Below are 13,896 nucleotides of genomic sequence, written 5' to 3'. Positions count from 1 at the left end.
GTTATTTTGGGAATGATGGACTCAGAACAAAGAGAGGCAGAGTCATGAGAAAAGTTTCACCTGATCCACTCCTTGCTTACCTCAGACCCCACCTCCCCAGAGCATAGAAACTTGGTACCTGCAGAGCTGGAGTTTCTCCAGGGAAGTCCAGATAAACCACCTTTGGGACCTCTGAGGTTGTTTTTGGTTTTGCTTTCATTGTTCAAGGTTACTGATCCACCCTCATTCTGTCTACATGGGCCTTCCAGAGAGAGAGAATTACAACCCATTGGTCTCCACTTACTAAATTGCCATCACTTCCAGTCTTTTCTCTCCAGGTTATAGGAAGATTACTTAGGTGAAAGTGCTGGCTGTTCCCTTAGATAGCCAATTTTATCAACAATGTGAGGATTTTACCAGGATAACCATAAAGAACTATCTGATTCCCTTGTTTCCAAGTCTCTGAAGGAGTCTCACTGCTTCTACATGCAATACTAAGTCCTCTTTACTGTTATTTCTGTTGATTGGGTGGCTGGATACATGGATGGATGGATGGATAGATGGATACATGAATGGATGGATGGATGGATGGATACATGGATGAATGGATACATGGATGGATACTGTGCTGGACATCAGCAATGAATGAGTCCTTGGTATCTTATCTGGCATCCAGAATGATAAGAAGTTGGGACAAAAGAAACTTAATCTTCTGACATATGTTTATTGCCTTTTGATTCAAGGAAAGCAAAAGCAAAGAACCATGTTGAGCTTAAAGGGAAGAGGGGCTGTCTAGTCAAAACAGTCTCTCATTTTTTCAGTCTCCTTCATAAAAAAAGTCCACCTTAAACCTAGAATTCACTGAGGTGTTAGTACATTTTGGTCTCTTATAAGGAGTGAGTTGACTGTACTCTGAGCCAGAGTCCCAGCTCTGTCCAGATTGACCTTGAAAAATTCACTTGGTTCTATTAAGTGTTTTTAAGTCCCCCTCTCTGTAAGAAGAAAATACCAACTTTAGCCCTCAATGCTTCCTCAGGAATGTTGTAAGGAGAGAGTAACAGCATATGGGATATAGTGTAAGCTCCTACAAAGAAAGGTCCATAAATGGATTTACAAGAGCAAAAATAAATGGGCAATATTCTCAGTATCATGCTATTGTTCTTCCTTTTAAACACATTTCTCTGGTTAAAGTTGATAGTAAACTGATAAATATGCTAAGCGGATTTAGGTCATGCTGCTCTTTGAAACCAGCTTGCTGATAATTCTCATCTTAAGGATTCATTTAGCACCACCCTATCTTCTAGAGAAGAATGGGAAATACAATCATAAAGACTCATCTTGTTTAAAAGAATCTAAACTATCTATACCTAGCATCACCCTGAAGTTAGCCCCACCTTCCCCACCAGCCCTCTGAGCAATGCAAATCTGTACATGACTGTCACGGCAACTTGAGGTGAGCAGGAGAAGGTTTTCCTAAAAAAAAGCCCAGAGCAGTAGAAGGCATGCAGCAACTCCCAGCTGGTCACTGGAATGTGTTCACAATATGCTGCAAGCCTGCAGAAAGCAACATGCTATAGCCCATGGAGTCCTTGTGACAGTGACAGAGCTTTCTCGTAGGCTGTAATCAATTATGATGCTTAAGTGCCTTATGTTTTAAAGAAAAATAAATAATGGAACATCTCTCTCTCTCTGTGCAACGGAGACCCAACCAAGTCAAATCATTTCAATGCCATCTCTTGGCCAACTGCTCGTTCTAAGAGAATACTTCCAAAATTGTGAAAGTAGAAACAAAACGAATGAATCATGGGAAATACACAGGGTTGCTCTTTTATCAGATCACAGTGCTTTTATCTCCCGTTTCTCCATATCAAGAAAGAAAATACTCAGATTTTTAATCTATAAAAGAACGGTACGTTCAATGTGTCCTTTGGAAGCTCTGAACAGACACATGCTCAGCACCTAATGCACTGAGGATGCAGCCCCGGAACACTGCCTCGCCCACCATGTGGAAATTCCCATCCGATTTCTATATATAACCACCACATTTCACATGCACACACCAGCCCCCAAACCCGTCCACATGCACACTGTAATCTCCTCATGCTTGCAGAAACTGGAATGCTGTAACAATGCCCTGCATTGGAGAAATTCACAAGAAAAGCCAAGAGATGGTTTCCCGACTAAAGGAGAAAGGGTTAGCGCAGTCGGCGGCAATGCCTTCACGCCAGGGCAGGCTCTGCCCAGCTCTCTGGAGTGTGATCTGCATGTCTAATAATGGAATAGGTTCGCGGGATCAGCCACTTACCTTGGAATGCTGCAGCAGAAGTATCTGCTCGTCAAGTTCCTGCCGCTTGCCTTCTATTTCAGTCTGCCTCTTTCTTTTTTCCTTGAAAATAAAGAGAGAGAGGCTGTAAGAGTAGGTGGGTGTTGGCTCCAGGAATTTTAAGGCTGGAAGCAGTGGCGGCAGCACACATCTGTAGAGACACTCACAGAGACGCTGGGCACACACACAGTGTCACCTGCCTCTCCGCCTCCAGGAGCTTTCTCCCTAACATGCCTGCTGTGGGCTCGGCGAGTGGGAGAGTCTCCTCCGTCAGCCAGGCTGCAGCAATTTCATCCAGAAGAAAAGGCGGTTTCCACACACACACACACACACACACACACACACACACTCACAGAGTCATGTTCTATGCAGTGTTAATTTGGAGACAAAGAATAAAAATGTCTCCATCGAAAAGATAAAGGTTGTTATAAACTGCAAAGATGACAGAATGAAACAGTGGGGATTCTAGGGTTAGCTTTCTCTCATCGAAATCACATACACATGTAATCCAACACAATTTCCAATTTCGTAGGACAAATCATCCCTTTCGACTTCACAAACAATGCAAATTAGATGGGTGGTCTTTGCTGAAACTAGTCTCGGGGTGGGGATGGGGGAGCACTGCATGTGGGTGGGGCTCCCTGAGGTTATGTTAAATATGAAATCTGAAGTTGGTCTGCCTGGATCCAACTCCCAGCTCTGCCATTTGCCACCTGTGTGACCTCTGGCAAGTTCTTTTAACCTCCCTGGGTCCAAACCTTCTCTCACATAAAGAGGAGATCATAATTTGTACCTAAACCATATGGTTGGGGCGTGGTTTCAATGAGATGATAATGTAAAGGATTTGGAACAGCGGTCTGGCACATAATAAATGCTCAATAAACGTTATTTGTTCTTATACTTATTGCCACATGTTTACTTTTAGGTAATGCCTAGACGCCGGCTCTAAAGGGAGGTAATTCCCCTGTATTCAGAGCATAACCTTTCCACTGGAGTGCACACTTAATGCTCTTCTTCCCCACACTTCTCAAATGCAGACAAGAGACATCATATAAACGTGACTGATTTAAGAACAGAAAGGCCTGCCTTTAATGACAGTTTACTTGTTCCACGTTTTGTTTCCAAAGTGCACAGTGGGGAGGTCTGCTGAGACATTTACGGCACTGGATTATTTTCCTTGACTCACATATGCAGGGAGAAACTTGCTAGACAGACAGAGTGGCATCCGACAATAGAACAGCCAAACTCTGGAGGAGACGATACTGTGGAAGGCTGGCTGCTGGGCTCTGTGCTAACAGAAGGAGTTGCTATGTGTTCTATTCAAGTCAACACAGCTATGATTTGTGTTACAACCAAGCTCCTCTGTGCAATGCACAGACTTGTAAGAAATATTAGTTTATAATCTCAAGCCGCTGGGAGACATGATATCCGAGTCAGGGATATAACCTCCCTGCCAAAGTGAGGCCCAAGAAGTTAACCATTTACCAAAGAACTCCGATCAGTGGTGCATTATGGACGCTGCCTAATCCCAGAGAATGTGTAAGAACATATAATATATGACAGTGGTTGGGAAAGTGAGGCCTAATGAGAAGAGCCCCCCCATCCAGTGCCTCAGAAATGCCACATGACAAAGCAAGGACTTCCGGAACCAGCCACCATGTCTATATCCTAGCTACTCTAGCCCCTCAAGAGTAGGCTCACAGGACTTTATCGTTCGCTCCCACTGGCTATCCAGATATGTAGTGGTCCAAATTAAAATCCAGATCCAAGAGGTAGTATGTCACGGACACATGATGCAGAGACACAATACTTTCATGCATGTGAAACTGTGTGCTACGTGTTTGTTATAGACTGAACGCTTATGTCCTCCCCCTAAATCCGTATGTTAAAACCTAATCGCCAAAGTGACAGTAATTAGGAGGTGGGGACCTTTGGGAGGTGATGAGGTGATGAGATTGGATCCCTCCTGAATGGGACTAGTGTGCCCTTATATGAGAAACCCCAGAGAACTCTTCTGCCCCTTCTACCATGTGAGGACACAGTGAAAAGACAATTGTCTCTGAACCAGGAAGCAGGCCCCCACCAGACACAGAATTTGCCAGTGCCTTGATCTTGGGCTTCCCAACCTCCAGAACTGTGGAAAACAAATTCAGTCTATGGTATTTTGTTATAGAACCTGAATGCGCTAAGCCAGTATTCTAATTACACGTCTGGTCATTTGCAAACCTAGGCTTTCCCACCTCTGGGTCTTTGTTCATACAGAAAATCCTCACTCCAGAGTTGCCCACCATGATATGAGTGAACTATGCCTTGAATAGAAAAAATATTCCCGATGGTATAAACAGTGAAATTTTATATCCCCAAGCAGTAGGCTCACTGGTGGTCACTGTGAACAGACATGGTCAGAAAGATGCAGGTTTTAAGTTAGTTCATTAAAAATGGGTAGGAATTAGGTAGATATAAATTAATGGGGCGCACATTCCAGGAAAAGGGAATGTGTGAACAAAGGTAGAAATGTCCCTGCACATTCCAGGGACAGTGAGGAGGGAAATCTATCTGAAGTGTAGGGCTGGCTCTTTGGAATAGAGATCAATGGTTCAAAAGATTGGCTAGGACTAGACCATCGAGGGCCTTGAATGCCAGGCCAAGAAGTTTGGATTTTATTCTATAGGCAATGGCATATTGCAGGGTTCTAAGCAAGAGAGTGATATGGTAAAATGGCACTTTGGGAACATTAATCTGGCACTGGTGTATAGGATGGATTAATAGGGGACGGGATGCTTTTTCTATAAAGGTCCAGACCGTAAATGCTTTAGGTTTTGTAGAACATACGATCTCTGTTGCAACTACTCAAAGCTATCACTGCAGTGCAAAAATGGTCTTAGATAATATATAAATGAATGAGTATGGTTCTCTTCTTTTTTTAAAAGATTTTAGTAATTTGAGAGACAGACAGCACAAGCAGGGGGTGAGGGAGAAGCAGTCTCCCCACTAAGCAGGGAGCCCAACACAAGGCTTAATCCCAGGACCCTGGGACCATAACCCGACCCAAAGGCAGACACCTAATTGACTGAGCCACCCAGGCACCCCGAGTGTGACTGTGTTCTAATAAACCTTTATTTACAAACAGAGGTGGCAGGCCAGATTTAGCCTGTAGTCAGAATTTGCTGGCCTCTGGATGAAAAGATCATTAAGTGTCTTAGGAGGATGTTGCAATGTGGTGGGGATGGAAAAGCTAACAAGCCCACTGTAGCTTAGGGCTGTTCCGATCAGAACGGAAAGAAAAGGACAAATACAAGAACCAGAGCTGACGAGACTCAGGACTAATAGGATCTAGGGCGGGTAGGCAAGGCAGTGTCTTGGCTTTCAGCCACACAGACCAAAGCATGCTGGTGCAGGAATGGGCAACAGTGGGAAAGCAGTAGTTCCCCACTGGTGCCGTATTCATATTTTCTCTGAGGAAACTCCTTATTAGGTTAAAACTCAAAACCAAACAGTTGTTAATATACACAACCAGGCACCAGCATCAGCATGTTCACATTTGTGTTCTGTCTGCTGCAGACTCAGGCTTGGCCCCGTCCCAAGGACCCTTTGTTCATCAACGGCTGTTAGAGGAATCTTTGGTGAGTTGAGTCTGCTCCCACAGTGATGGGGTTAGGTCCTGAGGTCACTACGAACCCAACAAAAGAGGTACGACGTGCAGTCAGCCTCTGTATAGAATCAATTATGAATCAATGTCCAGCAAGTTCCAGTACGACACTGTTGGGTTCCTGGTATCGCCTGCTTGGGCTGCTGAGATCTGAGCTGTGCTCCTCACCTGCTAGCCTGCTGCTCCCCAAACTTCTGCTTCCCTGGATGAAGGCAAAACCACTAACTCTCTTCCCACTCCAGACAGTTAGACGACATGATTCCCTTTAGTCTCATCGACCATACAACAGTATGTTGATAACTTCCCCATCTGGATTTTCAGCCTAGGTCCCTCTTCTGAGCTCCAGATTCCCATATCCAATGGCCAAGAGTTCATACCCATTCCCTCAAATGTAGCGCTTGCCTAATCATCATCTTGGCCATCCCTCCTCTCCTAGCCTCACATCTTTCTATTCTTCATCTCAGCAAATGGCGCTACTCAAGTCAGAAATTGCAGTTATCCTGGACACATCACTTTCTCGAAAGACCCTTCCTGTTGGTTCTGCTTGTCATTCTCCACATCGTCTGCTTCCCAAATACAACCTTTATTACTACCTTCATATTCCCTCCTTTATCTCCCCACCTGCACATGTAGAATATTCCACATTAGTATCTTTAGCAATCCATAGCACTTACCTGTTACACCCAATTTCCACCTGGATTACTGCAGGGATGTCCTCACTAGTCTCTCTGCTTCTGAGTCCTGGCTCGGAGCAAGTCCCTCTGCATGGCTGCTAGAGTGATACTCTAAAATGGAAATGTATCTCCATCCCTTACTTCAAATCCCAGAATGCCTCCCATTGCCTGCAATGGCAAATAGTAAGTTTTCCCTCACTGCTTCATCTGACAAAAAAAGTACTGGGGCACCTGGGTGGCTCAGTCGGTCAAGTGTCCGAATCTTGATTTCAGCTTGGGTCATGATCTCAGGGTCATGGGCTCGAGCCCCACATTGGGCCCATGCTCAGCACAGAGTCTGCTTGAGATTCTCTCTCTCCCTCTCTGCCCTTCCCCCTGCTCAAGCTCTTTAAATAAATAAATAAATAAGTAAATAAAATCTTTTTTTTTTAAAGTATTCCTCTTTGACAATACAGTTTAAATATCAATGAAACTAGAGTAACCATCTGCCCAGTCTTCTTTCCTTCAGAGAATTCACATACCCTCACTGTAAATGGAACTGGTGGGTATGACAGTCATAAGTTAATCACATGTAGCCAGGCTCATCTCTGCCACAAGGATTTGCATGTGACACAGGCTGGACTAATCATTCCACCTTATCTCAGTGCAATAGCAGTTGGGCCAAGGGCTGGCTCAACGACCCCCACAGGACCAATAAGAAATATTTCTAGGGATAGACACATGAATACTGGGAGAGAAAAGCTCCCTTTCCACTGAGGTTAAGCTGGGACAATGCACATCGGAGTGGCAATCTTCCCAAGCCACATGGAAGAAATGTATCCATGTTGGAGAATGTCGAACATGCAGAGAGAAGAAGAGCTGAAAGACAGAGAAAGAAGGATCTTGATGACACTAATGGGTCCCAGGTCTAGTTATGCGTGAAGCCAGAACCACCCCTGGCCTTCCTAAATTCTATACACTAAGACACCTCCCTTTTGCTTAAGCTAGTTTGAGTGGTGCTTCTATCACTTACAACTCAAAGAGTAGTGACAAGTACAGATGCCTTTTCTGCTCCCTCCAAATAGAATTCATCATCCCTCTTTCTCTGCTCCCTTTATAGGCTGTGGGTCTTTCTGCATTAGCACCTTGAGCACTTTAGCACTTACACATATCTTCTCCCTTTACCAAACTACATGCTCTTTAAGGACAAAAATCTTGGCTGATGCAGGGGCACTTGGGTGGTTCAATCGGTTGAGCATCCGACTCATGATTTCGGCTCAGGTCATTATCTCATGGGTGGTGAGATTGAGCCTTGAGTTGGGCTCCACACTCAGCAGGGAGTCTGCTTGAGATTCTCTCCCTCTGCCCCTGCCCCTTCCCACCTCTCCCTCTCTCAAATTAATAAAAAAAATCTTGCAGCATCTCCAAAGCCTAGAGCCCTGCATGATGAAGACATGTAATAGTTATATCTGACTGAGATACTTGCTCCCCTCTGATCATGTTCTATTTGTATAAATCCTTCACTCAAATGCATTATGAATTTGCACTCATGACTTCAATGGCAGTAAAATATATCATTGAAAACACATTAGCGATCAGTCAGTAGAACCAGAAGTGTCTTTCTGTTGGAGACATTAGCCCATATGGAATAGACTATTATTGCCATGCATAAAAGAACAGAGCTGAAAAAGCTAACTCTGGGAAGGAATCATGGAAAGCTCATTCTGGGGAGAAAAGCTGGGGTAAGGGGAAATTCCAGGGAAAGCATAATGAGCTGACAGTAGCGAACCATTCAGGGGGAATGTGACTCAAGAGACATCTGGAATGAAGTGATCGCAATCCATTAGGAAGGTTTCCAGATCCCTCTACTATCTGGGAGGCCTAGCAAGTCACTTTCATTGTCTTTCTGTAAATTATATATTTTCCTGGCAAGTATTTTCTGGAAGTATTGCAACATTATGAAACTGCAGGCTCTTAGCATAGTAAGGAACACCACTGGAATGGAGCACACTCTGGGCAAAGGTGGTTAGTCAGTACAACGGCAAGTCCCTAGGAAGCCTATGTTCACCCTTGTGCAGCAGGAGGCAGACTCCCTCTTTCCTCCTCTGCCCGGGCTGCAACCCAGGCAAGGTGGTGGCTGGGGAGGCGTCCCAGATGAGTCACTGAGAAACAGTGAGAGAGGGGAAGAGGCTGAGCAGGGAGGGCAGTAAGGAGCAGAGAAAGGTAGTTCCCTTTCCTCTGTTGAGGCCCACATTGACTTGAGCAGATACTTAGAGCCCCAGCATGCATCTGTGGGAAGGAACCAGAAGACCTACGTATTCAGAGCACTATTGCCTTCAAGAGATGCCAGAATTTAGATGAGAAGGGGGAAAAAAGAAAATATGTTAAAACTTAAATGTTGCAGTCTTTCCTCCGGCTATTGCTAGATAAAGAGAAAGTTGCTTTGATGGCTGCCCATTTTGAGCCAAAGGGAATTGTGTGTCCCTTCCCTGAGCTCACACAGGCTTTTCAGTGACTCTGGGCCAGCTGGTTCCTAGGCTTTGCAGTGCAGAATCAGAGAAAGGGGCAGAGTGATAGTTTGCACTTGGAAAGGGAACAGGGCATATAGCTGATAGGGGGGAAATCAGACAGAGAAAAGGAAGGCAAGAATGAAGAAAAAAGAACTGAGATGGCTTGGGGACAGCTTGAAGTTCACTCATTTAAAAAGAAAAGGAACTGAGTTATTAAGACCAGAAGATCAGGAGGAGAGAATCTTGTGGTATTTTATTGTGGCTTATCAAATGAATCCTCTTCGATGTACTCCCAAAGATTCCGGTAAGAATACTGGACTTTTCCTCAGTCTGTGCTTCTCTGAATGTGCCTTCTAGCTGAAATGGAATCACCATTTTATATAAGTTTTTATATAAAGCTTTTATATAAGCTACGCTAAATAGTAAGGTAATGGTGAGAATTAAATTATGGAAAATCAACTTGCAAATGGGGCCCCTGTGAGCTTTTTCTATTAAGGAATCAGAATGTCATCTCAGGCGTGGTTGAATTATAATTACCTGTTTAATGCTTCTGTAGAACCAGTGTTATTTATGTATCTGAGGAAAGAGAAGCAGGATGGTCGGTCTGAAAACTGAGAACCTGAGTGATCAAGGATAAAACAATCGAGGAGGTGCCCGCCCAGCTCTGTCCAACTGCCTGTCCAGATAACTTGAATGTTGAGTTTGCTCAGCGGACGTACCCCTACCAGAGATCAGTTATCTGATCTCAATGCCACCAGATATCAAACCTCTCTCTCCTGGCTCTGACTTGGAAGGTCACCAATCATGATTCTGATTATATCCTTGCTTCCCCAAGTAGTTAGCTAAATGGAGAGATAATGCTTGTTAAGCCCCCTGCAATGTCCATCCACCATAAAATGAATAACATGATGCTTGCACTTAGGTTGACGAGTGTATTGAAAGACAAGTTGTTATGTGATTTTCTGATCCCACAAAACTAAAGAGCAGAATCTGGAATCAGTTCATAAGTCTTGGTCAAAAGGACAAGTAAACTACATTTCCTATAATCACACTGCTTTGCCCAGCTGTGCACCCATTCAACCTACAACATCGCCACACGAAGTAGAGAATTCTACAACTCTATTCATTCCCATTGCTTAGTTTGGACCAGCATTCCCATTTAGGTAATTATCTTTCATTCAACTGCTTGCTTGGCCTTGAACTTGCCATCTATTGGTAACAGAGGGAACTGCCTGCTTTGTTTTGCTTTTAACAGAAATTATAAAGTCAAAAGAAAGAATTTTAAATAGGAAAGAGCCACTGATTAGTTCAAACTTCCCTAAGGGTTTTTGAAAGGATACTTTAACACCTAAAATCTTAACAAACATTATACAGAGTTTAGATGCAAAATTGAACAGTTAATATAGCTAGCCTATTAGTGACAAGTCCGATGCACGACACAGGAAAGTTTTAGTTTAAAGTCTTTTGTAGATACTTTATAGTCCATATGGATTATATCTTAAGTCTATTTTTAAGATATGTCCTCAGTGTTACCCCTTAAATAATTATTCAGCCATATAGCTATATTTTTGCTTTAATGGTCATAACATCCAGTTCTTTGCTAGGCGTGCTTCCCTTTAGCATCCTTTTCTGGAAACCAAAAAGGAGAGTGGTCTGACATGGCTCTCGTGAGAAAGTAAGATCTGTTTTATGGTATCATATAGATAAGTCCACTGTGAAGAAAAAAATCAGGCAGTTTCTATACAGATGGAATGGTAGAGAACTCTGAGAAAGTCCCAAATGCCAGAAATAACATAACTAAATTCACCCACAGAACATAATCTCCATATCATCACTCTCAAAGTACTGCGTTACTCCTACCATGAAGCCACATGAGCACCGAACTAGGAGTCAGGAGACCCAGCTTTGGGTACAGGTTTGACCCCTAACCCCTAGATGCCTTGGATGAGTCTATTGTTTCTGGGCTTTCGATTCCCCACATGTGAACTGAGCAGGTTGGAACAGCTTCACTGTAAGCTTCCAGCTCTAGGAATCCAGGATACTAAGGAGAACAATGGCTTCATTCTAGACGGTCACATGCCCTTCCTCATCTATAAAGTCACACTAGCAAACATTTACGTAGTGCTTACTGTGCGCCTGGCACCGTTCTGATTGGCAAATATTAACACTTTTAACCTTCACAACGACCCAGTGGGTTAGGTACAGTAATTACCCACATTTTACAGAGGAGAAAACCGAGGTACAGGGAGATACAGAGATGAGGCCAAATGGCTAGTGTTAAATAGAATTCGAACCCAGTATGAAATATGGAAATATAAATGTCTTAAGGTGCTATGTGAAATACAATAAAAAATGGAACCAAGCACATCTCCTGACAGAGTGCAGAACCCAGCAGGTACAGGTTCTTCCTTTGCACCTGGTATGAAGTTTTGGGCTTCGGATTTTGCCTAAGCAACTGCAATCTACTCATGGAACCAAAAATCAGATATGTACTGGTTGAACCTAAGAATAGGATGTTGTTGGTGGTAAAAATAACAACAACCAAAACAATAATAATAATGGTAATTAAGTTTGTTGACTACTTGCTATGTGCCAGGATCCCTCCAGTTTTTCATTTAATCCTCAGAACACTTCCTTTTTTTTAATTATTATGTTATGTTAATCACCATACATTACATCATTAGTTCTTGATGTAGTGTTGTAGAGGGGAGGGGGTGGGGTGATGGGTTAGCCTGGTGATGGGTATTAAAGAGGGCACGTACTGCATGGAGCACCGGGTGTTATACGCAAACAATGAATCATAGAACACTTTCTTTTTTAAAAAAGATTTTATTTACTTGAGAGAGAGAGAGAGCACAAGCGGGGGTGGAGGGACAAAGGGAGAGGAAGAGGGAGACTCCCCACTGAGCAGGGAGCCCGCCATTGGGCTCCATTCCAGGACCCCGGGATCATGACCTGAGCTGAAGGCAGACCCTTAACCTACTGAGCTACCCAGCGCCCCCTATTATGTTTTTAAATGCTCTATTTATCTGGGCTATTTATATTTCCTTCTTTGTACTTTTCTCATGGATATAGATAGATGTAGATATAGATATAGATGCAGGTAGATGGTCACCAGATATTGACATCTAAAGCAAGAAACAAACAAAAACATGATTGGCAAGAGTCAGAAAAGGTGTGTACATCTCTGTTTGGAATGATGCTCATTTCTCAGAGTTGGCGTTCCTTTGTTTTGAGAATGCCCCACATCGTGTTCACGTTCTATTTTTGTGCACACTATTTTGTCTTGTATTTCCAACAACCACAGCTCTGTTCAGGTGCATCCCAGCCCCGCTACTGGTCCATGGGCTGACTTTGAGACCTGCAAGCAGCCAGTGGGAGAAATGCTTCCCATGAGGTCCACGCAGTGTCCACTCCTGCTTCCGGCCGAGGGACATGTTCTGCAGGCCTTGAGGTCCACACAGTGTCCACTCCTGCTTCTGGCCGAGGGACATTTTCTGCAGGCCTTGCACTTCTTCCCAAGCTAGAACTGTCAGTTTAGTGGATTCCTCTGCCCCTTACTCTTCCTGTCATCTAATTTTAGAGATATATTCTAATATGTAGATGCCCCAGATTTAGAGAGTATCTCTACTCATGAGCCTGACATGGTAAATTGAGAGCTTTCCCAGCTGCTGCCTCATTTTGCAACCGTCCTTCTCAGATGAAAGGTTCAAATGGGAGAGACTTATTTTGCATCTGCTCTCCTTATGAAATCGTTCAATCCCCTGGAAGTGTCTCCTGCAGGGATTGAAGTAAATGAATATAGTGGTTCACCAGGAATTGCTGAAGGTTCCAATCCAGGCTCAACCTATTTCTGTTTGGAATTGGGAAATGCTCACAGATTTTGTAAAAGGTCTTCTGTTTGGAGGGTTGGGTGGTGGTGGAAAGATTTGACATCAGAATGTTTTGCATCCTCCACATCTCATTTGTTCTGGAAGGTTTTGGCACATGGGCGTGAAGGTGGGGAGGTCGTGAGTTCCAAGTGTCTTGTGTGGAGCTCTCTCAGAGATAAGCAAATGTTAGTGGTCAGAACACATCTGTGTTCACAACAACGTGTTCAGGAATCAGATGGTCTGGGCTTCAGCCCCTGCTTGGCCACTGCCTAGCCCATGACCTTGGACATGTTTACTCACTCATGCTCAGTTTTGACTGTTCTCATCCTACTTGAAAGTGTTCTGGGGGTGCCTGGGTGGCTCAGTCAGTTAAGCATCTGCCTTCAGCTGCCTTCATCAAGTCCCACATCAGGTTCCCAGCTCAGAGGGGAGTCTTCCTCTCCTCTCTGCTCGTGCTCTCTCTCACTATCTCTGTCGTTATCTCTGTCTCTCTCTCTCAAATAAATAAAATCTTTAAAAAAATAAAAACATAATATAAATCAAGCTAATAAATGTGCATGGTGAGAAAACTCGAACAATACACCAAGAAATAAAATGAATAGCTGTGTCTCCCTATACCCCACCCCCATTAATTTAGGTTTTTTATGTATCCTACTAGGGGAAAAAAAAAATCCACAAGTATACCAACCTATTATCCATAGAGATCTTTTATACTTTATATAAAAGGAATTATTACACATGCTTCCTGCTCTCCACCTTCCTTTTTTCTTAGGGATTTTTCTAACTCAGCACATGGGGTCCCCCCTCATTCTTTGTAATTGCTGCTTAGATTTACTTTATTTTACTGGTCAGCTGCTGATGGATTGTTTAGATGGTTCCCAGTATTTTATTTGCTGTTATAAACAGGGCT

General features: G+C 43.6%; 1 protein-coding gene across 1 annotated transcript in view; it reads right to left on the bottom strand.

Annotated features, from left to right (window-relative positions):
* The window catches only part of LOC110581698 (paralemmin-2), a 135,882-nt gene that overhangs the window by 64,869 nt on the left and 57,117 nt on the right, over positions 1-13,896 (bottom strand). The window contains exon 2 of the mRNA XM_044920421.1: positions 2,285-2,365. Coding sequence (XP_044776356.1) covers positions 2,285-2,365 — 81 coding nt within the window. The remainder of the gene's footprint in view (positions 1-2,284; positions 2,366-13,896) is intronic.

The sequence above is a fragment of the Neomonachus schauinslandi genome, chromosome 13, assembly GCF_002201575.2.
Source record: "Neomonachus schauinslandi chromosome 13, ASM220157v2, whole genome shotgun sequence".
Taxonomy (NCBI): Eukaryota; Metazoa; Chordata; class Mammalia; order Carnivora; family Phocidae; genus Neomonachus; species Neomonachus schauinslandi.
The sequence above is the reverse complement of the archived record's forward strand: the minus strand, read 5'-3'. Positions and strand labels throughout refer to the sequence as shown.